At 43.3% G+C, this 27609-nt stretch overlaps 1 protein-coding gene across 2 annotated transcripts in view; it reads right to left on the bottom strand.

Moving 5' to 3' along the window:
• COL19A1 (collagen type XIX alpha 1 chain) overlaps positions 1-27609 on the bottom strand; it is a 2464374-nt gene that overhangs the window by 1706747 nt on the left and 730018 nt on the right. For both annotated transcript variants that reach the window (XM_078648013.1, XM_078648014.1), the window contains exon 10: positions 15521-15574. In XM_078648013.1, the coding sequence (XP_078504139.1) occupies positions 15521-15574 (54 nt within the window). The remainder of the gene's footprint in view (positions 1-15520; positions 15575-27609) is intronic.

The following is a 27609-nucleotide window of genomic DNA, read 5'->3' as shown; positions in this document are numbered from 1 at the left end:
AAAATGGCTTTAAATTGTGTTTTCACTGTGCAAGGCCTATATATTTTATGTAAAAACTAATATTGTATCTTGGGAATGGGACCAGCTAGAACAAATAATTAAACAACTATTTTTGTTAGATTACAATCCAATACAATGGTGAAGTCAGATTTTTAGTAAATATTAAGAAACAGTAACTTTTATAATGTTACCTTTTCCCTACCCAAAATTACTGTAGGCTAATTTACATTAACTCACCAGCATCTCCCAGCCTGTACGGACCTGAATAAAGTGTGAAAGAGGTGTGAAACATTTCAAAGGAGCTACACAACAGGTCACTGTAATTGACAAGTCAACCTGAATTGGCAGGGAACACTCCTTTGAGGTCAGCAGAAGGGTGAGGGACTGCAATCCTGTTGATACACATGTCAATTCCTGCCTGATCGGTCTGTTTCAGCTGAATGGAACACTACGGGACACTTGAAAAGGAGTAAACAGGATACCAGGACAATACTTCTGTAAACCCTGTCTCTTTGTTGAAAGACCCTGCTGTTGTCCAACCAGACGTCTTCCTCCTGGTTTGCTATGGGTACAGGGCCTCCTTCAAATTACATTTGAGTATTAATTTGGGAGAGACACTGGTGATTTTCATAGTCCATTCCCCTCTACATTACTAGCTTTTAGAACCCATGTTTAGTGTGGCTGAACACTTCAGCCATCTTGGCATTGCTCTGGCACATGTCAATTTGGAACTGTTCAGGGTAAAGCAAACAGACACTGCTGAAAAAGTATGGAGCTTTGCTCCAGAGAATGTTTACCCAAAGGGTCCGGGAGTGCCCAGGAGTCACAGTCTCCCACTAGCTAGTGTTAGGCATACGCGTGGCACCTCAGAGCTGCTCCACTGTACACTTTCTGGTCCTGTGGAAGAATTGAAGAAGGACTGCACCTGTTGTTGAGTCCTGAGAGGAGACCTGAAGGGCTGGGAAGGCTAACACTTGTATGCAGGACAGAGAAGTGCGCTCCAAGGGTCAGTTGGCTGACCTTGTGTGTGACTATAGGGTCACTATAAGCTACAAGAATCCTTTTTCCTGATGTGGCCAATTGAACAGTAGGAACTGGACCCTGCTGTTTGCCTATGCCTGACACACTGTGCAATTTTAATTGATTCCCATGAAGTCCTGGGGATCCTAGTAGTGTGCTCATGTGGGTGTCAGGGTACCAGAAGAACGTTTAGAAACTTAAAAAAAACTTTTTTACATCCAGGACTTTGTTGGGACCAATTCACTTGGAGTATTTGACCCAGGCTCCATTAAGGTAATGCTAAAATTGCACCTTAGTCCCATCCCAGTCAACCACGACCATTGACTGTAAATGGTGCTTTACTTTTTTATCATTTTAGTGTCATTTTGCTTATTAAAACTTTCTCAATTTTAATAAATTAGAGTGGTGTGTTTACTGTCTTGTGTCTTTGACGTTTAAACTGTTTTGGTACTTTTAAATGCTTTACACATTTTCATTAAAATATGCCTGCCTGTTCTTGTAACAGCCATCAAGGGTTGAGCTCAGGTTTAAGTTATTTAAACGTTTGACTAGACCTAACAGGTTAAAAATGTATTACTTGTGGGTGGCCTACCCATCCACCCAATAAAGATTACATTTTATCACAGTACTTAAATGAGGGATTTGTTATGGTTAGCCAATGCATTTTAAATAAGCAAGAATTATCCAGGTGAGGGCAATCACAATCAAATTATTAACTGGGACAAAATAAGCATCTTGAGGGAAATCCATGGGTGCGCCCCTTGAACTGGTAAATAGCACCTAGTAATTCCTTGCCTCGCTTGACAATATTGCTCTCTAATATAGTTTGTTGGTTCCCTGACAGACACCGCAAAATCACAAGCATGTTCTTACAGGTGACAGTGCGCTTTCTAAATTTAGTAGTACACTGCAGTATTTTGTACATCTTGGGAAATTTTGACAGGCATCGGATCACTGACAGAATATCGACAGTCAAAATATCGACAGTCAAAATATCGAGGTAAAAATATAGAATGCCAGAGTATCGACTTCCTATCTACAAACAGGTAAGTACAAAAATATTGACTCCAAAATATCGATAGGAAAAAATATAGACAGTCAAAATATCGATTTTTTTAAATATCTTAAAAGTAATTTAAAAGTACCATAATAATAAATATAACTAATTTAAACATACTTAAAATACTTAAATAAACGTAAAATACATAAATATACTATTCCAGCTCCAGTGAGTGCAACAGTAGGGAAAGCGTTGGATAGCGTAGGGGTAAAAATACTATTCCAACTCCAGCGAGTGCAACAGTAGGGAAAGCATTGGATAGCGCAGGGGTAAAAATTACTATTCCCACTCCAAAGAGTGCGACAGTAGGGAAAGCGTTGGATAGCGTAGGGGTGAAAATTACTATTCCCACTCCAGAGAGTGCAACAGTAGAGAAAGCGTTGGATAGCGTAGGGGTAAAAATTACTATTCCCACTCCAAAGAGTGCGACAGTAGGGAAAGCGTTGGATAGCGTAGGGGTGAAATTTACTATTCCAACTCCAGCGAGTGCAACAGTAGGGAAAGCGTTGGATAGCGCAGGGGTAAAAATTACTATTCCCACTCCAACGAGTGCAACAGTAGGGAAAGCGTTGGATAGCGTAGGGGTTAAAATTACTATTCCCACTCCAAAGAGTGCAACAGTAGGGAAAGCATTGGATAGCATAGGGGTAAAAATTACTATTCCAACTCCAGCGAGTGCAACAGTAGAGAAAGCGCTGGATAGCGTAGGGGTAAAAATTACTATTCCCACTCCAGCGAGTGCAACAGTAGGGAAAACGTTGGATAGCGTAGGGGTAAAAATTACTATTCCCACTCCAGAGAGTGCAACAGTAGGGAAAGCATTGGATGGCGTAGGGGTAAAAATTACTATTCCAACTCCAGCGAGTGCAACAGTTGGGAAAGCGTTGGATAGCGTAGGGGTAAAAATTACTATTCCCACTCCAGAGAGTGCAACAGTAGGGAAAGCATTGGATAGCGTAGGGATAAAAATTACTATTCCAACTCCAGCGAGTGCAACAGTAGGGAAAGCGTTGGATAGCGTAGGGGTAAAAATTACTATTCCCACTCCAGAGAGTGCAACAGTAGGGAAAGTGTTGGATAGCGTAGGGGTAAAAATGACTATTCCAACTCCAGCGAGTGTAACAGTAGGGAAAGCGTTGGATAGCGTTGGGGTAAAAATTACTATTCCCACTCTAGAGAGTGCAACAGTAAGGAAAGCGTTGGATAGCATTGGGGTAAATTTTAATATCCCCACTCTAGTGAAAAGAAATCAATCTAAGTCACATAGTTATAAATTAATCAATTAATACATTTTAATTACCAATTAAGAATTAATTAATTACCAATAACAAATTATTTCACAATGTATTTAAAATAAATACCAATTAATTAATTATCATGTTTAATACATTTTATTAAATTACTTCCAACCCTATTCCCCTATAAACCCACAACCCGCTACTACAAATAAAATAATATTATTCACATAATTATTAATTAATCATCAACAATTAATTATTTACCAATTAACAATTCATTGACAATTTATTCAAAATAAATACCAATCAATTAATTAATTAACATATTTAATTAATTAAAATTAAATTACTACCCACCCTATTCCACTATAAACCCACAACCCACTACAGAAAATAAAATATTATTATTCACATAATTGTCAATTAAACAATTAATTAAAATTAATTATCAATTAAGAATTAATTATTTATCAATTAAAAATTAATTAACAATTATTTCAAAATAAATACCAATTAATTAATTAACATATTTAATTAATTATAATTAAATTACTTCCCACCCTATTCCCCTATAAACCCACAACCCGCTACAGAAAATAAATTACTAAAATTAAAATATTTATCAATTAATCAATTAAAATTTATTACCAATTATATTTTAATTAATTACCAATTAATAATTAATTAACAATTAATTCTAAATAAATAACAAAAAATTAAATAACATATTTAATTAATTATAATTAAATTACTTCCCACCCTATTCCCCTATAAATCCACAACCCGCTACAGAATTATATTACACAAAAAAATAATAATATTAACTTACCTAAAATTCGATATTTTTGTTGTCTATATTATGTCTAGTCGATATTATGTCCATTCTATATTTTTGATTCGATATTATGTCCATTTTATTCGATATTAAAATTTTCAAGTCGATATTTTGGTAGTCTATATTATGTCTAGTCGATATTATGTCCATTCTATATTTTTTACTCGATATTATGTCTACTCGATAATAAAAACTCGATATTTTGACTCTATACCGCAGTATATATGATCGGACTGAAACTACTTTATTCATGTGTCCAGAAGAAATATGGAGAATGTCCTTACATTTAAGTAAAATATATATCATAACAAGTGATATTAAAATGTTAATAATTCTGTGTATTTTTGCTGAGGTATTATACATTGATGCTTGATACAAATTCACTATTTCCATGACTATTTGTGAAACAAAATATGCGAGCAATTTGTGTTTCAAATGTGTTTGATTAGCCATACAAATTGTAAAACCTTGTTGTAAGAAAACGGGCAATTAGTTATATGGCCTGCAGAACTAATGAATCCACATTTGTCCTCCACAAGGAACCAAACACCTCATTGTAGCTCTGGACTCTCTTAGGGTAGTGAGGCTGAACAATCCAAGGCCTACTCAAGGAAGGTGGTGTGGGCTGTTAATCATAATTCGCAGGCACATAATAATAACACTCAATGAATGATTGTCCAGTCTGTGCTTTTTCAGGCTCACCTAGGCAGTGTTTGCGCTGTCTCATCACGACATGTATTCTGGATATGGGCTTTAAGCTCCACCCATTTTCCGCTAATGTATTTTATTGGCTCCTTTGACTATCTTTTAAATAAAAAATTCCATTGGTCAAATTGTTTAGTAGTCCCTTCTTAGTACCGCCTTTTCTCCTGTCGTAACCTCCTATAAGGACTGGCCCTGTTACATGTGTTGGTACCCAGTATGTGTTATTTACACTTTGTGAGCACTATTTTCTTAATGACTTTCTCCTAGCTGCTGTTGCAGGCACAACACGCTGTCCCGCTTCCACGAAGCTGAGTTCATACGTTTTCCTGGCTCACCGTGGCACCCGACAATGAACATCACTCTTTATCTTGTAAAGTCGCTCCCTCCCAGCTCCTCTGCATCTACATGTTATCACTTTAAATTTTTTCTAAGCTACATTTTTAACAATGTTGGCCATGCACCTTTCTTGCGGTATGCACACTTGCCCAACTGTTTTTTAAAATATTATATGTGTTTTTCAAGCAGCCACGCGCCTTCATTTTTTTATACACAGCTTGCCCAACTATTTTTTAACAAAAATATATGTGTTTTGTAAGCAGCGCTGCATGCCATTTTCATTTTGCACTGCAGCTGTTTGGGCAGTGCTAGATGGAAAGGGCGTGCAGAGGGACAACCCAAAGAACTACAATATGGGCAAGTTCTTCTGGGCAACGCAGCTGGCTGCGGACATTCTGCATCAGGTGAGAGCATGCTGCTGGCCACCATAATGCGTTAACATTCAGATTCCTGCTCCGCTCCCTCCAACACAGCAGTTGTTTGGACTGTGCTAGACAGAGAAGGTGGTCAGAGGCACCACTGCAGGGAACTACAATGTAGGAGAGCTCTTCAGGGCAACGCAACTTCTCACAGGCACTTTGCACAGCGTGCTGCTGGTCAACATGATGCATCCACATTCAGCTTCCCACTCAAATCCCTACACCACTGCAGCTGTTTGTGCAGTGTTAGATGAAGAGGGTGGGCAGAGGGAACACAGCAGTGAAATGCAATATGATTGATTGATTGAATATGGGTGAGCTCTTCGGGGCAACGCTGCTGCCCTCGGACGCTCTGCACCAGATGAGATCGTGTGGCTGGCTGCCATGATGCATCCACATTCAGCTTCCTGCTCAGCTCCCTACAACACAGCTGCTGTGTGGGAGGTGCTAGATGGAGAAGTACGGCAGAGGGACCACCGCAGGGAACAGCAATGTGGCGAGCAAGCTCTAAAGGGTAAAGCTGCTGCCCATGGACAGTCTGTACTAGGTGAGAGCGTGCTGCTGGCCGATATAATGCATCCACATTCAGCTTCCTACAATGCAGCACTTTGCACCAGGTGAGAGCGTGCTGCTGGCTGGCCAAAATGTGTCCACATTCAACTTCCTTCTACTGCTCAGTTTCCTGCAAAGCAGCCCTTCGAACACAGTAACATTTCTTCCCAAAACACAATCCGCCACAAACCACATCACTTGCAATCTCTCTCCTCCTTGTTTGTATGTTTAATTCTGCTTCTTTATATGGTGAAATAATGGAACACCTTACATAAATTAAATTGTACAAGGACACATTCCTTTTTTATACCCACCAGGAAATTACGTGATTTGGCCAGGATCACTGAGTGCTGATTTGATGCCAAGACACTAACCTTGGCAGCTCCAGCTGTAATGCCCCCTCCTCTCCCACATGTATCTGCACCGCACTAGTGGCAGATGTCTAAAGAGCCACGCCTACGTACAGAAATTGTGCAGGTTGCTGTCCAGCACTTCTCCTGCCTTTCAGGGGTCTGTATCACTCTGTCCTCACACCCACACCCGCAGAGAGGGAGCCAAGCACTTGGCATTTCCCCAAAAAAGTAATATCAGAACAGTGCACAGTCTCTTAAGTGGAGCCAGCAAAGGCAAGCTAGTACTGGAGCAGGAAAAGTACCCCTCTACACTGTTTAGCAATACTCCGTCCCCATTATCAAAAAACACATTATTTTCCTGTCACATTAACATTAGAGAACAATGGAGCAGCCTATGTCTGCTTTTAACACAGTCATTAAGCTACAATGGGCAAAAGGTAATCACGGTGGAGTGATCGATCACCTCTGAGCTCCATGAACTACATATCAAAACCTCCTTCATACTGCAAATGCACACATGAAAACATGCAGCTGTCTCCAGGGCACTCCTGGAAGGTCCTTCAAAGGTCTATTTTATGGGATTGCAGACCCCACCCCCTTTCTTTACAACAGCTGTCTTTAATTTTACACATGGCCCAATTCCTGCAACACATAATCTGTTAATTTTGGAGTTTTATAGTAGGCTAAACTCGTCAATATTTACACGTTACAGCCACTAAACAACCCCCCATCCCGGCCTAAGGTCTGTCATTTGGAAAGTCTGGGCGGTCACAGCAATCCCTTCCATTCAAGGCTTTTGTGTGCAAAGGGGGCATCAGCTTGTCACAAGATAAAATACTTATGGAGCCGGGCATTTCATGAATCTTTCACAAATTACTTTAAAACTACACTTCTGAAAAGAGGCGCGGAAATTAGCAGACATCCACTATAGGGCACATTTTTAGCAAAGGTTAACCACCTGGGTAAAGCAGCACAGCTCTCCCACATTGTTTCCTAAGTGGCATCTCCCTGACCTTTGGAACTCCTGCACCATTGGCGAGGTGGGTGTATTACTTGTATTCATTCACACTTTGCGCAAGTGGGGATATTGAGAAACTCAACGCAATGTCTCAAGGTGCCTTTATGGGTACTTTAAAGAGGTGATCCGGTGAGTGATGCCACTAATAAGTTCAAACTCCCAACACAAGTGCCATCAAAGGAAAAAGTTTTGCTGCCGTTGCTGCCGTTGGATGGCCCTTTTAAATCTGCTCATTCACCTGTTGCTCGCTGAGCAAGCATTTTGTTTTGCATCGCAATAGTTTATTTATAAAGTTTAACAACACAGGGTGATACCAGAATATGATTACTACTTTGCGAGCAGCTTGGCCCTGTCAATGCTTTTTTACCCGTGTCCCCTACCGCCAGCATTCATCACAATGCAATTCTATGTTTAATAGTGTTATGGCGCTTAACAAATGGATCCATTTTTAGCCAAGATATTTCATTTAATTTAGAATTACTGCAAGAGCTTTCTGTTTCACAACATTGATCCAATACAGTACCAAGCTCACGAGTGGGCCTTAACTCTTAGCTACACCATCCTGCCCATAAACATAATGACAAGAAGCCTCATTAAAGCTTCACTTATGTGTCCACATGTCAGTATTTCATTTATTTTTTTAAACCGAAGACACAGATCTAAAGAAAAACTCCTAACTATTTAGATTGTTTTATCACCAAAAGTGCAAAGCTAGCCATATAGTTCCATGACTATTCACACTACAAAATTCCACATCATACCACAAATTTCAACAGCACACTACATAATTAACCTCCACAACACAAAATACCATTCAACATATTTACACTCCATTACACACGAACCCACTCCACATAATTCCAGTACACTGAATACCACATGATACTATCTGCATAAAACCACGGCACACCATGCCACTTAATTCCACTAAATAAATCCACACCGCACCACACAATTCCACACACTTTCACAACTAACTAATCCAATTCAAACCACAAAATGTCACTACTCACCACATACATACTCCCCATAACACATAATAAAAGACATGACCATTTACAGTGCCAATAGCTCTAACTCCACAAAATGTGAGACATAATGCATTTCCAAGGCTTGTTCTTTTGGGAAAGGAAAATAACATTTATTACACACACATATTACTCAATACTACACAATAATTAAAAAAAATACATAAGGCTAATGAAAATATCTTTTAGGGACATTGCGTAATCATCTATGACCGCCTACAGCGGTTAGGTTCACCAAACCACACGTCTACAAATCAACATCTTAGGAGTAAATGTGATAAACAAATATGACCATGAATGAGGGCACTTAATACTGGCAATAAAGCACATGTGCGTTGATCAGGAGTAACTGTCAACACTATTATCTCAACAAAGCATTGACCCATTTGAACATCACTAGGCCTGTGTGTTACTTTTAAATACTGCAGAATTGAAAATGCAATGTTAAACTCAGTCCCTAGTGGGCATCGCCTTGTGATCACAAGCATAAGCAATCAAACATTTCACCCCTAGAGGGTGCACCATATGTATATTGCTTCTAACCAGCTTCAGGCCACAAAAAACACAGCTATAGACTTGACCAATAGAGGGCACAGACCTCTCAGTTGAAGAGCACGTGCTCCATCCTGGGGAGTGCTTGAGAAAAACAACCAATCCTGAAGAGGTTAGTGTTTGTGAGGCCCACCCTAAGTTGGGTGGGGACTCCTCAAATCCTTTTGGGGGGAATGCAGCGCTGCTCCTGCAGCTTCCCCCGCACTTTTTTAACATTGTAGGTGGTGACCTCGTCATCCTGGAGCAACCAATGTGGGAAAATCATGTCAAATGCACAAGTCTCAGCCAGGCCTGCAGGATATTATGAGGTGCTCCTAGAAGTGTGTGCATATCAAATCAGCAGCTCTCCCACTGCTTCGGAAAGAGGCACTGCCTTTGATGTTTGCTGCACGGCATCTCACTGCATGGCCCCCTTTCTTTTTTGTAGGGGTGCCCAGTCCCAGGGCACCCCACACTTTGTTTTAATTGGCGGAGAGCCCATTGAGCCCACCCCTGGCTGTCCCTGCCGACTCCCCATGTAGACAGCACTCCTCTGTCCTGCAGCAGGATCCAGTAGATTCCTTCTGCCTTGTCCGCTCCTGCAGGCAGGAACCAATGTGCATGGTGGCCTCCCACTTCCCCCAGACATGGGCATTGGGAACAGGGGAGGCCAGCAGTATTGGGCGGGAGTGCAGTAGCACTCCTCTGACAGCCTCTTCTTCTCAAGGATGTGGTCCTGGACCCCTTCTCATGGAGTGGGGGAAAGCGGGACAGCGCTTGCCTGTGTGTGTGTGGTCACCAGGGCCTGGAGATGGGGTCTGGGACCCCTAATTCATAAATCAGCTTGGGGGTTGGGCTCATCTGGAGTGTCAGGAGGGGCCCCACACATTCACTGTGCACCCTCTCCTGGTTCCATGTGTCACCAGTATCTCTTTCTCTCAGTGACCCCCAGGTCCAGGACTGACCCAGTGTGGACACCTGCAGAGCCCACACGCTCTGTGCAAAGAAAGGTCACCAAACTTTAAAATGCCATAAGTCTGACCACTTTGGGATTATTTTGATGATCTCTGATGATCATCGTGAACCAGGCAGTGGGCTTTAGCCACCAGGGGCAGTTGCAGCAGACCTACTCACTTTAAAAGCAGGGGAATCCTCAAAAAGCTGGGGCGCATATTATCAAGAACAGGCGATAAAATTATCGCCGCGTTATCGGCAGGAAACTGCAGCTAAAGCGGCAATAATGCGCTTGATAATATGCCCTTGTGAATTCCTATAGCAGCCCAGGTTAACACCAGAACCTGGGCTGGTATGGGAATTCACAAGGACATATTATTAAGCCTATTATTGCCGCTTTAGCGGCAGTTTCTGGCCGATAAAGCGGCTATAATTTTATCGCCAGTTCTTGATAATATGGCCCTGGGTTTCTTAGCTCTCTGTGCCAGCCTTTCTCCTTGGTTTCTTCTGGACCTCTCTACTCCTTGGTGCAGAAGCCCAGTCTTTCCCCCAACTAGTCCTCAGGTGGTGTAATGGGACCAGCTTCCTCGTCCTGGGAAGAACCCCACTGGTCCTGGGATAAATTAAAGTCAGAATCCTTAGTCTGGATGGCCATTAGGGGGTTCTCCCTTCCAATTGTCCATAGTGGCTTTCTGTAGATCCAGTATCTAGCAGAAAAGCACAACTAAGAGAGACCTCTCCCCCCTGCGCAATACCTTTAATGTGGGGGCAGGAAGTTCCAGCAGGGATGCACCTCTGGCCTTTCCTGGTGTACCGATATTTTGGGGCTACACTTGCCCCAATTCAAAGGCACAGCTTATATAGCCTGTTGCTTTCATATTTCGAACCATTTTCTTCAATTTTACGCCTTCTAATCATTCTCGTACTCCATCTTGTCCTAGTCATCCAGTTTATTCCACACACAGGGTAAAACACCATTTTCCAGCGTTTCCCATGTTATTGATGCATCCATCCGGACCTTAGATCAAAAACACATACAGACGCATGTGTTTATCCAGAAGCAGCATTTATTAACCCGTTTACTGCTTCGAACGTTCAGCGCCAGTGCTGAACGTTCGAAGAAACGGGTGCGGCCGCGTCGGCCGTTGGACGTGCGCAGCACCAGGGAGGTGGCTCGCGCGACGTCCAACGGCCGACGGCAGCAGCGATAGGGTTAAAAAACCCAATGCATTTCGGGCTACTGGGGCCCTTTGTCAGGGGTCACTACAAGTAACAGTAAAAAACAAATTTGGTATTTAACCATTATAATTGCTCAAAAGTATGTACAACATATTTTATCAACGTGCGATTAGCTCCACCCTGATTAAGTGACCAACACTTTTCAAAAAATCTGATGGAACTAAAAATTAATTAATTCAAACAGTTCCCCAAGATTCTTTTAAAAAAAGACAACAACCATTACTATCAAACAGTCATTCTAAACCATCAAACTTTCTTGAAACAAGCACATAACTCTACCAATAACACCCATTCATATGTGCCTTCCTTAATTCATGCACGTTGCACAGCCAGTGAACTCACATTCAGATTCATCTTGCCTATAAACGCTTCCCTCACCTTTTGCCACTAATGCACTTCTAGTCTCAAACCTCTCTCTTCTCACCAAGTTTCTGCCAAAGTCGATCACCTTACTAAAAACATACTACCTACCCTCTCTTTTTCACTTTATTCTTGTGTGTGTGATCTAAGCCGTGCGGAGCCCGCCTATACTACAAGTACTAACATCTAACTGAAACTGTTTTACAACTGTTGCCTCACATACCTGCCAAAAACTAGCAATCCTCATTTTTTTCATAGTAGTGTTACTCTTCCCTTTCTACCTTGAAATGTAAACCCTACCCTGGTGTTCTAACTCCTCCCATTCTACCGTTAACCTAGTTAACCACCTGATCTCAACTCACAATGAAAACACCCTCCCCTCCAATCCAAAACACTCCAATTCCCACAATGCAGTGGTATAACGAGGCATATATGCAAATACAAACTCCTAACAATAAACAAAGTTTGTTGTGAAATAAAAAATAAAAAAAATCAACAAATGTGAATTATATAGTCACCATATAATTCACATTTGTTTATTTATTTATTTTTAAATTGAAGAAAATGGTTCGAAATATGAAAGCAACAGGCTAAATAAGCGGTGCCTTTGACTTGGGGCAAGAGTAGCCCCAAAATATTGGTATCTTATCTTTTAAGCACCATTTGGGCAAGGTGCTTGTTTCAAGGAGCAGGCAAACTGACTAAATCAAAATGATTGATTTCAACAAAAACAGGTGTGCATTCCCTACTGCTATGATGTACACTTTCCTGGTGTACCACATTACCGCTACACCTATCCCAACCTTCCTTCACCGCCTGCTGGGACATTTCAAAATGGCATCACCCAGGAGTCACTTACCACATCTGCTCTGGAGAACTCAGCTCTACCTCTTGCTGGCATCACTGCCTGGGCCTTTCCCAGCAAATCTTCAAAGGAAGCGCCCTCCTCGGTTGGTTCCAGAGGTCTGGGCTCTCTCCTTTGTTTAGTGGGCTTGGGCAGGCCATTCTTGGCACAGTGTGACAACTAGTTAATTGATGCAGAATATTCTACTCCACCCCTTTCCTCCTCAGGAGCTGAGGGAAGTGCAATTAATTGCTTCCTTTGTTTGGGGAAGTATTTGTACATGCTGCTGGAGAGAAATGTAATTAACTTGACACAGCAGGGTGACATAATTTCTGGGCACTGAGCCTGAGCTGAGCCGGAGAAATATGACATTCCTAAATAACCAAAAAGCTGTACAGATATGTTTGTGGACTTTGCAGAGTTGATTTTCCCATACAGGTTATGCACTAAATCGGTATGACTCTGGTGTCTCTACGCCAAGGGAAAGCGAAACTGCACTCTAAGGCAGTCCTCACCATAGGTGTACAATGGAGTGAACCCGCAGACAAGACAGTAAACCACACTGTCTTTCCCTATGACTGTACACTAATATTATGAGGCTGACCCCATGTCAGTACCGATTCCTGCATAGTCTCCTATGCGCCAGGCTACCTGTGCGTAGTTACCAGGTTGCAGACAACAGGAGTCTTTTTACCCTTGCTGCATTGCAGCAGCCTTGTCTAAAAAGACAGACACTGGTGGTAAACATGTGAAGTTCCTTCACCATGAGTTTATCGTGAGTGAGTCCCAGGTTATGTGGCTCTCCCACAGTAAAAAGTTTGAAAACCAGATGATCAAAAAGTGAAAAATCTGGGTGGATTAGGTGAGCAGAACCATCTTCTCACACTTGTTTTATCTAAAGTGCCTACACCCACAGTAGAAATGCCCCCTACCATTTTTAACTTCCCAAAATGTTTAAAGCTAGGCATTATTTTTAATACCTCCATGCTGCCTTTATCAGAAAAGTGGCAACAAACATAGAAGAGGGACAAGAGCTTTAAACCACTGCTGCCAGAATTTTCTCAGGTAGTATGCCCTCGTGGTTCATCAAAGCGCTAATCCCAGCCCCTTCCAAAGAATGTCAAAGGAGGTTAACGGATGGACATGTTAAAAAGAGGTCAAGTGTAAACAACTTAGGGGCATATTATCAAGGCCGGCGATAAAATTATCGCTGCTTTAGCGTCCGTTTTCAGGTGAAAAGCAGCAATCATTTTATCGCACTATCAGCAAGGACACGCTAGCACGTGTTTCTATGCCTCTGCGCCCGTTTCCTCAACGCCCAGCTTTGCATCTTTAATGATATGCAAAGTTGGCGTAACTGACAGAATTAACGTGGAAAATGTCACTAACAGTAATTTCTCCAATTATCAATCTGTTCGCTAACCTGTGCAGCGACGATAAAAGTAGCGCTAACCACGCTTATCACAGGTTTCATTACTCCTGCTCTGAATCTTACTAAGCCATTATAGCGTAAGGGTGGTGGATTATAAGGATGAGACCACCCTGCCCTATCTACAAGGATTTGACCTATCACTGTGCGATTATCTCTGGTTTCCCAGCGATAATCGCACATTTTGCCGCTATCGCTGTATTTGATATCGCTTAGAGATAGTCGTTGATAATAACGCGCTATCTCTGCGATATAATCCAGCAATAGCCGGCGATAATTATACTCGCGCTAAGAGCGGCCAGCGATAATTATCGCTGCCACTTGATAATATGCCTCAAATTTCTTGAGACGTAGTTGGAGGGTTTAGTTGGAGGGTTCTATTTAATTAATTGTCACAACTAGACTAACAATTATACTTAAAAAAGTAACAATTAATCACGTTTTCTTTTCAAAACAACTGTTAGATAAATTACAAATATAGAAATCGGCATTAAATTGGGTTTATTTGATGAAAACATTGCGATTCCACTACTTTATATCCGCTAACTTCCACTGTAGTAAAGGGGCAATTTGCGCATTTCAAAGTTGCATGCCTGTATATGATGTGCAGTTAGTGCCTCACATGTCAAAGGTGCAGCTATTCAAATAATTTTCGTAGCTGGGGTATGAATGTGTCAAGTGGTTTTCGGCGTTCTGACATAAAACTCTGAACTAAAGAGTGGTAAATAACATGGAGACTGCAAAAGAGCCAGCGAGGAGGTGTGACACTCCCGGGTAGATACTGACCAACTAAAGGCCAATCAGCATACAGTATTCCGATACTGAGCAGTGAGGCCTTTTGTACTTGAGAGCAATGATTCTCATTCAAATTAAACTAAAGGGGGAGTGTCGCTTGAATGTCGGATTAAAGGATAATGGAATTTAAGAGATAATTGACGTGCTCACTGTATTTAGAGGGCTGAAGTTACAAAAAAAGAATTCACTTCACATTTTTCAGCCACGGTGCTACTGAAATGCCATTTAGTACAAAAGTAAAAAGTATTAAGTGCAATTGTCTTCTACACCACAATACACCCCTTTCATTATGAATAAGCCAATAGCACGTGGTACAGAGATACATACCTGGCATTACCCATCACTACGGTTCGCAGAAAAATACATATCTCTGTAATTCCATTTCCCCACAGCATCAAGATTGCTGCCACATGATCAACAAACTAAGCTAAATCCAAAGTTACGACATCTGAATTAGGCATCATTGCCATTGCAAAAGGAAGTTTGTAAGCAGATAGTAGCTGGCTCTTCTCCCAGATAACAGGATTCCCCATCCTCTCCAACAACCCATCTTTAAGAATACTCCAAAATCGTTCTTTGCCTTCTAAAAGTCAACGAACATGAAACTTACAAAGTAAGTATTGTTATTAGAAATGACACATCTATACAATCCATACAATCTGATTTATTGAACTTGTGTAAATTATGCTATACCAATAGATAGGCTTATTTTAACCGTCTTTTGAGGATTAACAGAACATTCAAATGTATCAAAATTAAATAAAGAACAAAATATGATTGATAAAATTAAACTTAATTTCTTACTTTCTCTCCTGGCGAACCTGGGGCTCCAGTGCCTCCCTTTTCACCCTTTTCACCCTAAAATAGATTACAAAAGAATAACTTAAAGGTACATGACACAATGAAGACGCAAATGTTCAGTTTGCCAGACACAGGCACGCTGCGCACGCATAAACAGTACACTATCATTAACCTATTTCAGTTCAAGTTAAAATCCTTTTACACACATTTTTTAACTTAGCAATGTACTTATTCAATAATTGTTCCATATCAACATGCCTGCTCAGGTTCACATTATTATATGTTGTTTGGCATTCGTTGAGAACACGCACTCCACTAGGTAGCAATAACAGCTGCATTGCTTTCATCAACATACCTATTAGGTATTTCTACATATTATAATTTTCTCAGAATGGAGAGGACAGAATGTACCTGTTTAATATATATAATTCACGCACATTTATAACTTCCTTAAAAACAAAAACACACAAATACATTTAACTTGAAATTTAAAGAAAAAATGTCCTTCCTCATTGGTACTAATTTTCTACATAGCTGAAGTCTAAAATTAAAACATTTTGTACTACATGTATGTAGATGACATGTGCCTCTATCTGTGGCGGACACATGGGAAGGCCCCAAGTGGCCTCCCATGCTTCCTCCATGGGAAGTAATTCAAATACGAAGGACTAAAAGTGACTCTGACTTGATGAGGCAAAACAGAAATCATGCTTATTGATCCAGCTGGCCCAACACCACTTTTGACTCGGACTCTGCTGGGTTGCCAACCACACCCTACTGTTTAGCTGCAACCTCTCAATACTAAAAGCAAAACACATCAAATAGATCTACCGTTTTGTCTACTACAACAAGTCCTGCCATTCTTATAAACGTTCAACAAAATTGCTCTGATCCTTGAAGAGGCAATTTTTAGCTTGGATTACTGCAACAAGTTCTACATTAAAGCTTCCAACTAAGAAACTCAAAAGGTTCCAAAACATATGGTCCAGTTAATACTCGCGCTCTACTGCTGCATTGTATCTATACGGAAATCTTCCAATGCATCACTATCAATTAGATACACAGTTTGAGACTCCATACATAGTGTGCACCAAGTTGAATGGTTGCAGCCTTGGGTACCTAACAAAGGCTTTCAGGACCTACAAAATGACCAACTTCTTGTGGTCAACAACCTTCAAATTCCTTTTCATCAGCACAACAATTTCACTAATTGAAGGAAATGTAAGTCTAAAGCTGTACCCTATGTCATTTTCTGCTGCACCTACAACGCTGATGCCATGAGATTCAATAGATAAGTTAAAACCATCCCATTGGTATCATCTCAGGGCCCTCAATGGTATAATCTTCTTTGACACTCACCCATTCATTACAATATTAATCCACAGACCAGTCAGGCCTTGTACTAGGACACCTTCCAGGCATAAGCACAGCTCAAGTCTTTCCACAATACAAATATCAGCATAGAAGATGACTTCTGAAAGTCTGAAGAATCAGACCTCTGTACCATAGTCAAGTCCTGCCTCTTCAAAATGGCTCTCTCAAAGTGCTTTTGTTAGAAATGAGGGTCTCTAGTTGGCAGTGGTATACACCTAATAGGGACCCTTCCTTCAGTCAGGAAACAGGAGTTACACATTTAGATAACCTCTGCTCCTTGCCTCGTACCTTGAAATGAGCAGACAGGATTATCTCAGAGGCAATGTGTAAAGCATCTGTACATAACACACACAGTAACACAGTCACAACACTACAAATGGACATCAACCCAATTCAGGAAAATAAAGTATCTTTATCTAAATCAAATAAGACCAAAACGACAAAAATCAAACATGCCCACTCAAAATATGACTTTTAAAAGGTTTCAAGAAATTCTGTCCATAGGAAACTGTGGATGTATGATTTTTACTCCAAGTGCCTCTGATGCATAAAGATTCACAAGGCAATACTGCTGCAGAGGAGGGAAGTATTGAAAAGCACAGTGAAGCTTCAGTTCCTTATTCATTGGAGAGGCGATGCAACAGTTCTGCTGCACACAGGAGAAATGATGCATCGAATCCTGACTTTAGGGGGAAGTGATGCATCGATTTCAAGGTGGTTCTGGTCTGCTGGTGCTGCTTCAGAAAAACTTGGTGCATAGGCACATTGTGTGGACATCTGGAACACGCTGGAGGTCGATATAGCAGGGGCAAACAGGAGATGCGTTGATTGCTTCAGCCACAGTCCCATGATGCGCTGTTTCTTTTAGCTGCCCATCAGGGCCTGCTTCGGAGTCAGTGCGGAGGTCTCAGACCAGTGCGTCGAACTCGGCATGCATTGGTTCTTTGGGCAACTGACAGGCACTACGTCAGTTTCTCCGGCTGCAAGTGGCTGTGCGTTGGGACTTTCCCAGCTGTAAGATGGGTAAAGCATCGATTTTACAGGTTTTTTCAATTCTTTGTAGTTTTTGCAGCAGGAACAACCTCCACGAGCCCAGAACTGGATTAAGCACCACAAGGCAGGTCAGAACTGCCAGCAGTGGTGTTCAAGGATGCTGCAGGTTAAGTCTTTGTGTGCCTGAGACTTCTTAACAGGAGGCAAGCTCTACTTCATGGCCTTGGAAAATCTTCTTAAGCAGGATACCACAGCAAGGCAAAAGTCCCGTCTTTTCCTCTGCCCACGGACACCAGCAGCAAATACAGGCCAACCAAACAAAGCAACACACAGAAAAGGGGCGTACTCCTCCTGGCAGCTCTTCGGCTCATCTTATTGGCAGGGTCCTCTTAGTCCGGAGGTAATCTAAAACTCTGGGGCTTTAGGTCTAATGCTTATACCCCTTTTTCCCTCTGAAGCCTTTGTAAGAAAAGTCTTTCTTGCTCAGAAAAACCAGTTCTGTCCTCCCTGATCTAGCCACACTACAGGGGGTAGAGACAACATTATACAAGGCAGCCACAGCCTATTCAGGTGTTAGTGACAACTCCTCCCACCTCTTTAGCCAATGAAAACTCTTCATCATATGCAGGGCACACCTCAGCTCCCTATGTGTGAGTGTCTGGAGTGAATGCAAAAAATAAAATCCTGTCAGTCTAAAACAGACATTGATTCCATAGGCAGGCTGAGGCACAGGATGGTTAAACAAGAAAAAGCTCACTTTCTAAAAGTGCCATTTAAAAAACATGTTTACTAAAATATGTGTTACTACATTCTGAGCTCAGTGAACCCAAACTCCAAATCTCTAGCTGTTCCTATTTGAAAGTCACACTTGTAAAATGTTACAAGGCAGCTCCTATGGTAGCCTAAGGGAGAAATAATCCTTGCAATAGTGAAACAAAATACACAGTATTTCACTATCAGGAAATGAAAAACACACACCAGTACATGTCCTACCTTTTATAGTGCACCCTGCCCATGGGGGTACCTCAGGCCTACCTTGGGGGTGACTTGTATAAGAAAAGGGAACTTTAAGGCCTGGCCTGGCAATCGGGTGTACTTGCCAGGTTGACATGGCTATTAAAAAGTGAGCATGCAGACACTGCTGTGAATGTCTGAGAAACATTTGAAAGGCTACTTGTGTGGGTGGTACAATCAGTGCTGCAGGCCCATTATTTGATTTGCAGGTCCTGGGGACACACAGTGCACTTTACTAGGGTTTTACCAGTAAATAAAGTAAGCCAATCATGGAGAACCAATCAGAATTACAATTTGCACGGGGAGCACTTGCACTTTAGCACTGTTCAGCAGTGGCATAATGGCCAAGAACCTAAACCAGCAAAATCGACAACCAGCACATAGTAAAAAAAATGCAGGAGGTAGCGGGAAAAAGGCAGGGGATACCACTTTGAATAGTTGAGAAGATTAAACAAGCATTGAAAATGCAATAGGTCTCGCAATAGAAGAGTTTGACATTTTTCGTTTTGCAAATGGATGAGTGGCGTTGCGTGGATGAGTGGCGTTGCGTGGATGAGTGGCGTTGCGTGGATGAGTGGCGTTGCATGGATGAGTGGCGTTGCGTGGATGAGTGGCGTTGCGTGGATGAGTGGCGTTGCGTGGATGAGTGGCGTTGCGTGGATGAGTGGCGTGTGTGAGTGGCGTGTGTGAGTGGCGTTGCGTGTGTGAGTGGCGTTGCGTGTGTGAGTGGCATTGCGTGTGTGAGTGGCGTTGCGTGTGTGAGTGGCGTGAGTGGCTTGGCGTGTGTGAGTGGCGTTGCGTGTGTGAGTGGCGTTGCGTGTGTGAGTGGCGTTGCGTGTGTGAGTGGCGTTGCATGTGTGAGTGGCGTTGCGTGTGTGAGTGGCGTTGCGTGTGTGAGTGGCGTTGCGTGTGTGAGTGGCGTTGCGTGTGTGAGTGGCGTTGCGTGTGTGAGTGGCGTTGCGTGGATGAGTGGGGTTGGAATGCAATAGGTCTCGCATTAGAAAAGTTGTAGTTATTGGTCTTGTAAATGACATATTTAATTTATTTTTTCGTTGTTAAAATTGCTAAATTGATGGCTTTGTCATTTACAAATAGTTATAACTTTCGCGAATGTGACACCGATAGCATTTGGAATGCAACATGTTTTGTATTTACGTGACTTATATGGCAGCTCTCGTCGTTATGCTACATCTCTAGAGAGCAGGAGAGTGCAGCAGGGGAGAGAAGCACAGCAATGCAATATGGCAGCTTGAGTCAAATGTGCATGTGGTTTCTCCCTACGGTTAATCTCACTCGCATTTAAAAGTACGGACCAGTCTGTTCTTTGTGCACCACATTAAAGATCAAATGTGAGCCCCACAAGAATGTACTTTAACAGTGAAGAACATGCCCTCCTCCTGTTATACCGGGCCCAGAGAACGCAAACTCTAACACTATGACCCTCGCAAAGTTGATACGCAGGAGTAGCCAGTGTTCAACAGTAGCTTAATATAATGCCACAGCATGTGATAGCATGTAAGGCCACTGAACGCGATAACATAAGGGCCCTGGTAGAAGTTTTCTGTTGAATTGAAAGTACTTTTTAACAACAGATGGGCCCTGCGCGCCCATAAAAGTTGCCCTAAAAGCATGGCGGCGAAAGAGCGCACACTGCAGTCGTACGACCGTCCCCCCTGGCAAAGTTGTTAACTGCTCGGTTAAGTGCGTGTAAACATTGTGACAGCGGCTTAATGTAAGCCTACTGTAGACAATAACATTACATCCTAGTTTAAGCTAATTTCAACAGTTTTAATGGTAACCCCGTCCCACCTCGCAAAGTTGTTCAGTGCTCTGTTACATATACATTGTAAGCGTAAATGGAAGCCAGGAACGCAAGGTCTGTTAAGTGCGTGTAAACATCGTGACAGCGCCTTTATGTAAGCCTCCTGTACACAATAACATTACATCCCAGTTTAAAGCGAATTCCAACAAAAGCACGGCGGTGAAGGAGCGCACACTGTAGTCGTAACACTGTCCCCCCTCGCAAAATTAATACGCAGGAGTAGGCACTGTTGATCAGTAGCTTAATATAATGCTACAGCACGTGATAACATGTAAGGCCCCTGAACGCAATTACATTACGGCCCTGGTAGAAGTTTTCTGTTGCACTTAAAGCATTTTTTAATAACAGATGGGCCCTGCGCGCCCAGAAAAGTTGCCCTGAAAGCATGGCTGCGAAGAAGCGCACACTGAAGTTGTAACCTCGTTCCTCCTCACAAAGTTGGGGAGATGTGTTGTGGCTGCCTGCTGTTCATATGGCATCGCTGCTGTGGTTCCTCTGAAGCTTTGTCACAGCAACTTGTTAATTTATGTTAGTTAGAGCGCCCCAGGCCGTGACTGCATCTGTGGTAAACTTTGGCGTTAGGTGAACTTAATTTTATTGCAAGTGGGGTAAATGTGCTGCCTATGACTGCAGGAAATGTAAAGGAACTGGGTCGTAATTTTAAAGGCAGGACGCTTAGTATATTTATAATGGTGGTAAAGGGAGAGAAAAAGAGGGTAGAAAACAGAGATGGTGCCTAAAAGCAATGTGTAAGAGGATGAAAACTGTGCATACCGTTCGTGGTTTCGTTGGACGGCGGGAGAGAAAGGACCGGGCGTGTGAGAAGCAACGGTGCTTAACAGAACACGAGGAATTGCTGTGTCACATGCTTGTCCAGCCTAGGCTGCATGGAGGAGTATATACAATAAGGATCGGGGTGTGCCTAAAGAGGTAAGGCACAAGCGGAAAATATAGGTTCAATAGGCCAGGGCAAGGAAGAGTGAGAACCGCGGGCCAGATCGGTCAAGCGTGAGAGGACAAGGACGGAATGGTTGCCGGCTTGAAAGTAGATAAACAAGCTTCTGTGATCTGCGACACGGCGGGCAGGGGAGGGGGCGGAGCGGGGAGAGGGGAGAGGTGCGACACGGCAGGCAGGGGAGGAGAGTAGGAGGAGGAGAGTAGGGGAGGCACGGCCTAGCGGCCGTGCGCTTGAAAGTAGATAAACAAGCTTCTGTGATCTGCGACACGGCGGGCAGGGGAGGGGGCGGAGCGGGGAGAGGGTGTGAAAACAGCAGGGGCCTGGAGTGCGGCTGAGGGAACTGATGTGCACGCGCTTTTAAGCTCAATGCACATGCGCATTGAGCTTAAAAGTCACGGGCACTGCAAGGAATCGCCACGATTCCTTGCAAGTTAGTTAAAGAGTGGTTAAGCCCCAATAGTCTCGCAAGCTCGATGCGCATGCGCATCGACAGGCGAGACCTAAAAAGGGTTTACCGATTGCAAATGAATAAGAAATGTATCCCATAGTCTAGGCTCTGGATGGTGAAAGTCATCCTCATAAAGTAGTGATGGAGACCATTTAGGAGTGGGATTTCTTGAATGCTCTATTTTCGGTATTGTGTGGAAGACAACAGGCACAAAGAAAAACAAGGAGAAGTTAAGCAGTGTAACATATAAAGAAATGTATGGAAAAGACGACACATCCATGTTATGTTGTGCTACTTTAATTGGGTTTTGATATAGCGCGCAACTTGTCCCCTAAGGGACAGCTCAGTGCTCTAACAGTCAGGAGATGAGAGGGTTTCGTGAGAGCAGCAAGTTAGAATTCCCATGTTTTTAGATGTTTTTTGAAACTGGAAAAACTAGGACACGCACAATTAAACAGAAGGGGCTTATTCCAGTGGTGCAGGGGAGATAGGAAAATGCCCGGCCTCCATCTTTTGACGTACAAATGCGCTGACAATGTAGCAGAAGTTGATTTTTTGATCTTAGATTTCTGTCAGGGAGGTATGGGGTAAGTCTGTCTTGGAAATATTTTGGACCTAATCCTGACATAGATTTATAATCGAGGCAACTGAGTTTGAACAGTGCTCTCTTTTTAATGGAGAGCCAGTGCAGTGCTCAATGTGTAGGGGCTGATGGAGTACTTGGAGAACCTGCATTTTAGCTACAAGCGATTCTTTTATGGCAAGGAACAAAGCATTGACGTTTTCCAGGCAACTGATGAATAATGCCTGGATTAGGGTCTTCCAGGAACTCATAGGAAGGCAAGACTTTCCTAAGAAGGCACAGTATGCGGTTGTATGTCGTTGCAACGCATGCCTTTACCACGCATGCGTTACAACGGAATGCTTTTTTCAAGCATAACCTTTTCCACGAATATTCCTTTACCGTGCATAGATTTACAACGATTTTCGTTGTAAATTTATGCATGGGAAGGGCATACTCTGGGAAAGGTTATACCCCTCCCCTGCACCCTTACGTGTCCCCACAGCCCCCAAACATTTGTCTAATTACCCCTGCCCTTAACCCTCGTCCTTTTTAAAAAAAATTAAATTCCCCTTACCTCTTATAGTCCCGAGCTAAAGACAGTCTACCTCTCTGTTCTACAAATTTACAAAAAGGGCATCCTTAATGCTAAAACAGAGTTCTACACGGGTAGGGTAATGGCAGCAGAGTCTCATTCTAAAGAAATATTCTCGACTGTCCATGAACTCGCATCTTCTGGCAGAGCTACAGCCTCTATTCCTCCCTCCCAGTCCCTCTGTAACTCACTCAATGAGTTCTTTATTGATAAAGTCGCAAAAATTAAACTCAACATTTCCCCTCCTTCCCCTACATTTATAAACCCCTTCCCACCCCTCACGGTTCCCAAACTGCTTTCTTTTCCTTTGTTGACCACTGACACCCTCCCCCCGCTGTTGGTCCGAGTCAAATCAGGATCTCCTCTGGACTTTGCCCCGGCCCATATCCTTAGGGAAATTTACTTAAACTGTCCTACCCCGCCGCTGACCCTCCTCAATGACTCACTTATATCAGGTACCGTTCCCAGCCTATACAAATCAGCGGTTGTCGTCCCAATCCTAAAAAAAACCGGCGTCGATTCATCCTCCCCCTCTAACTATCGTCCTATCTCCCTTTTGCCCTACCTAGCCAAAATTCTCGAGACTCACATCACGACTACCCTGAGTGCCCACGTAGAGGCAAATCATTGCCTCTCCTCCTGCCAAGCTGGGTTCAGGCCCCTGCACTCTACGGAGAAGGTGGTAATCTCGGTAATGGACAGGCTACGGGAGGGTATTGATACCAACGTACCACAAGCCCTGATACTTTTAGATCTGTCCACCGCTTTTGACACGGTGGACCATTCCATCCTCCTCAACCGTGTCAGGGCGGCGGGCATAGAAGGCCTGGCCCTCTCGTGGCTTGAGTCCTTCTTAGCTGGGAGAACCCAAGCGGTCCACCTGGCCGGCTTCGCTGCGGCCTCCCGCAAGGTGGAGTGCGGGGTCCCTCAGGGATCGTCACTTTCCCCCCTCTTATTTAATCTATACATCTACCCCCTCATTTTTATGTTACAGCAGCTGGAGGTCACGGTGTTTAATTATGCCAATGACCTCCAGCTAATTTTTAATCTTTCCCACTCTCCTTCATCTGCCCAGAATGTCCAGTCAGTCATGACGCTTGTTCAGGATTGGATGAACTGCAACCACCTCAAACTCAATCCAGACAAGACTGAGTTAGTCTTGACCGGAGGTGGTTGCAGTCCATGGTCTCCTTCCTTCTGGCCCCCCTCACTTGGTGCCCCCCCTCTCCCTGTCTCCAAAGTTAAAACCCTTGGGATTTTCTTGGATTCACAACTCTCTATCCATTCACATATTGGTTCAGGTGTCTCTTCTTGTTTTTTCTCCCTAATGATAATTAGGAAAGTCTCTCGTTTCTTTTCTCTCCCTGCTCTGAAAATCATTGTCATTGCCATGGTACTGTCCCGTATCGATTATGGCAATGCAATCTACAATGGGGCTCCAGCCTACGCGATTCACCGTCTGCAGCTGGTGCAGAATCAGGCTGCCCGCCTGATTCATGGCCTCCCCAAGTATCATCGGGCCACTCCACTACTTAAAGCTTTACACTGGCAGCCGGTGCGAGAGCGTGCCCTCTTTAAACTTGGTTGCCTCACTTTTCAGGCTAGGTCAGGCACTGCCCCTAAATTCATATGTTCTGCCATTGTGCCTTACCTCCCAAGCAAAGAACTACGCTCCTCTCATATGGCCCTCTTAGTCACCCCCCGTTTCAAAAAACAGAGGGCGGGTGGAGCAAGGTTCGCTGTTCTGGCCCCAGCATTCTGGAATTCTCTCCCTGCCGCCCTCCGCACAAGGCCCTCTTATACTCAATTTCGGAGGGATCTTAAAACCCTCTTATTTGCGCAAGCTTACTCGGTCTAACCCCCTCCAACTGCTGCCGTCTACTGTAATCTAAATAGCGCCATGAAACCGCTGGGTATAAGTGCGCTGTATAAATGTTTTTAAATTCAAATTCAAATTCTTCACGTTGTCGTCTTTTCTCATTCATCTTGCTTGATGACGCCCTAGTGGCGTGTTTTAAGTTGGGGGATTAAGTCCCCTTGAATCCTGAGGTCCCCTGGTGGCCAACTAGCCCACCAGGTACCTCCATTTGCACCAGGGAGCTGCGGGGCATAGAGGTGTTCTGAGGCCACGCCCCTTTTACACCTCTCTGCAACGCAGCTCTGTGGCGCTTACTGGAGGTACCTGGTGGGCTAGTTGGCCGCCTTGGGACCTCAGGATTAAAGGGGACTTAATCCCCCAACTTAAAACGTGCCACGGGGTGCCTTTGCACAGTGGTGAAGGTAGGGGGGCGGGGCCTGAGGGGATATGTGTGCCAACACGCCCTGTGGCACGTTTTAAGTTGGGGAATTAATTAATCTTCAATCCAGAGGTCCCCTGGGGGCCAACTAGCCGACCAGGTACCTCCAGTATGCGCCAGGGAACTGCGTTGCAGAGAGGTGTTCAGAGGCCACGCCCCTTTTTACAACACTCTGCAACACAGCTCCTTGGTGCTTAGTGGAGGTTCCTGGTGGGCTAGTTGGCCCCCAGGGACCCCTAGTATTCAAGGGGAGTTTGTTCCTTCTCTGCAAACATGCCAGGGGTCGCATTTACAGAGTGGTGCAAAGAGGGGGTGGGGTCTAGTGACGATTGCGTCTTTTAAAAAAAAAAACATTTTTGGCCCTGGGGGTCCTTGTGGGACCCCCTGAGTAGGCCTAGGGGGTCGGGTGTGTCTACCCTGCCCCCTTTTCGTATTTTACAGCGTTTGTTTTGGGTTTTTTGTGCCTCAAGATGGCTGCCAACACTTTCTGATTTTGACTGTTGACAGCCAATGAGCATGCAACTCGTGCACGGCAGTGTGCATGCAGGCTGCGCTTTGGGTACGCGGATAGATACGCAGATCCACCGCGCCCAAAGATATATAAATGGCTTTAACCGTCATTTTCTCAGGAACTACTGAACAGATTGACACCATATAAGCAGAAGGCACAAGTCGGAACTGAGGACTACCTCTCTGCCAAATTTGGTGCAATTCCGTTTAGCCATTCGGGCTGTAGCCGTGTCTAAAGGTCCTTTGGGAAACTGCATGGGGAAAACATGTTTTGGGACCACCCTTATTTTCTCGGCCCCCTCTTGACCAATCACCCCCAAACTTCTATGGAAGAAGCGGAACAGAGCTGGCCAAGAGTTTGGACAATTTCAAGAAGATTCATCAATCGACGCCAAAGTTATTGCCAATAGAATGTTGCGGTTTTCCTATGGATAATAGGTCCTAACCATAGCGGTCGCCAGTAGGTTATTTATATATATATATATATATATATATATATACTTTCGTCTTCGGAGGAGGTGGTTTTTTGATATATATATATATATATATATATATATATATATATATATATATATATATATATATATATATATATATATATATATATATATATATATATATATATATATATATATTTATTTATATATATATATTTTAATCCAAAGTGCATGTGGCATTTAGGAGGTCACACAACAGAAACTCGCCATGCGGCTTTTGCATGCTGCCCGCCGCGATCCTCATTTACATATTTGAAAAGCCGATGCGTTTCAGGGTTTCAACTCCCCTTCTTCATGGGCTGCCGCATAGAAACATCTGAGCCTCGCATCATAATTGTCAGCGATCTTTATTGATATCCCTGCCTTCCACTGGGCGTGTGCTTAATGGGACGTTGGTGCATGCTGGAACATATAGTTCTAAAATGCGGGTTGAATTTTGTTTATTTGGTAAGTTCAGGTGTTCTTTATGCATTTAGGCTTAATTTGTATCCTTAGTAGGTTTAGAGTCTTTTGGCAGGCATTCAATAACTGCAGAGTCTCTGTGCTGACACGTTTAAGTTGGTACAAAAACGACAGCCTCACTTACTGGAAACTCTGTGTCCGCTCCAGGTTGTGATGGTGCTCCTCCCCACGGCCAGGCCGCCGCGTGAAATCTTTTAATCCAAAGTGCCTGTGGCATTTAGGAGGTCACACAACAGAAACTCGCCATGCGGCTTTTGCGTGCTGCCCGCCGCGATCCTCATTTACATATTTGAAAAGCCGACGCGTTTCAGGGTTTCAACACCCCTTCTTCATGGGCTGCCGCATAGAAACATCTGAGCCTCGCATCATAATTGTCAGCGATCTTTATTGATATCTTGATATCCCTGCCTTCCACTGGGCGTGTGCTTAATGGGACGTTGGTGCATATATATATATATTCACTGAAAAAACCATAGGTTATAGACCATATATAGTTAGGGATTAGCATTTAAAAAACCTTATTTTACTCACACAAAACCATTGAAATTCCATATATAGTT

This window comes from Lissotriton helveticus, chromosome 6, assembly GCF_964261635.1.
Source record: "Lissotriton helveticus chromosome 6, aLisHel1.1, whole genome shotgun sequence".
Classification (NCBI taxonomy): Eukaryota; Metazoa; Chordata; class Amphibia; order Caudata; family Salamandridae; genus Lissotriton; species Lissotriton helveticus.
Note: the sequence above shows the minus strand (reverse complement) of the source record. Positions and strands in the feature narration are given on the sequence as shown.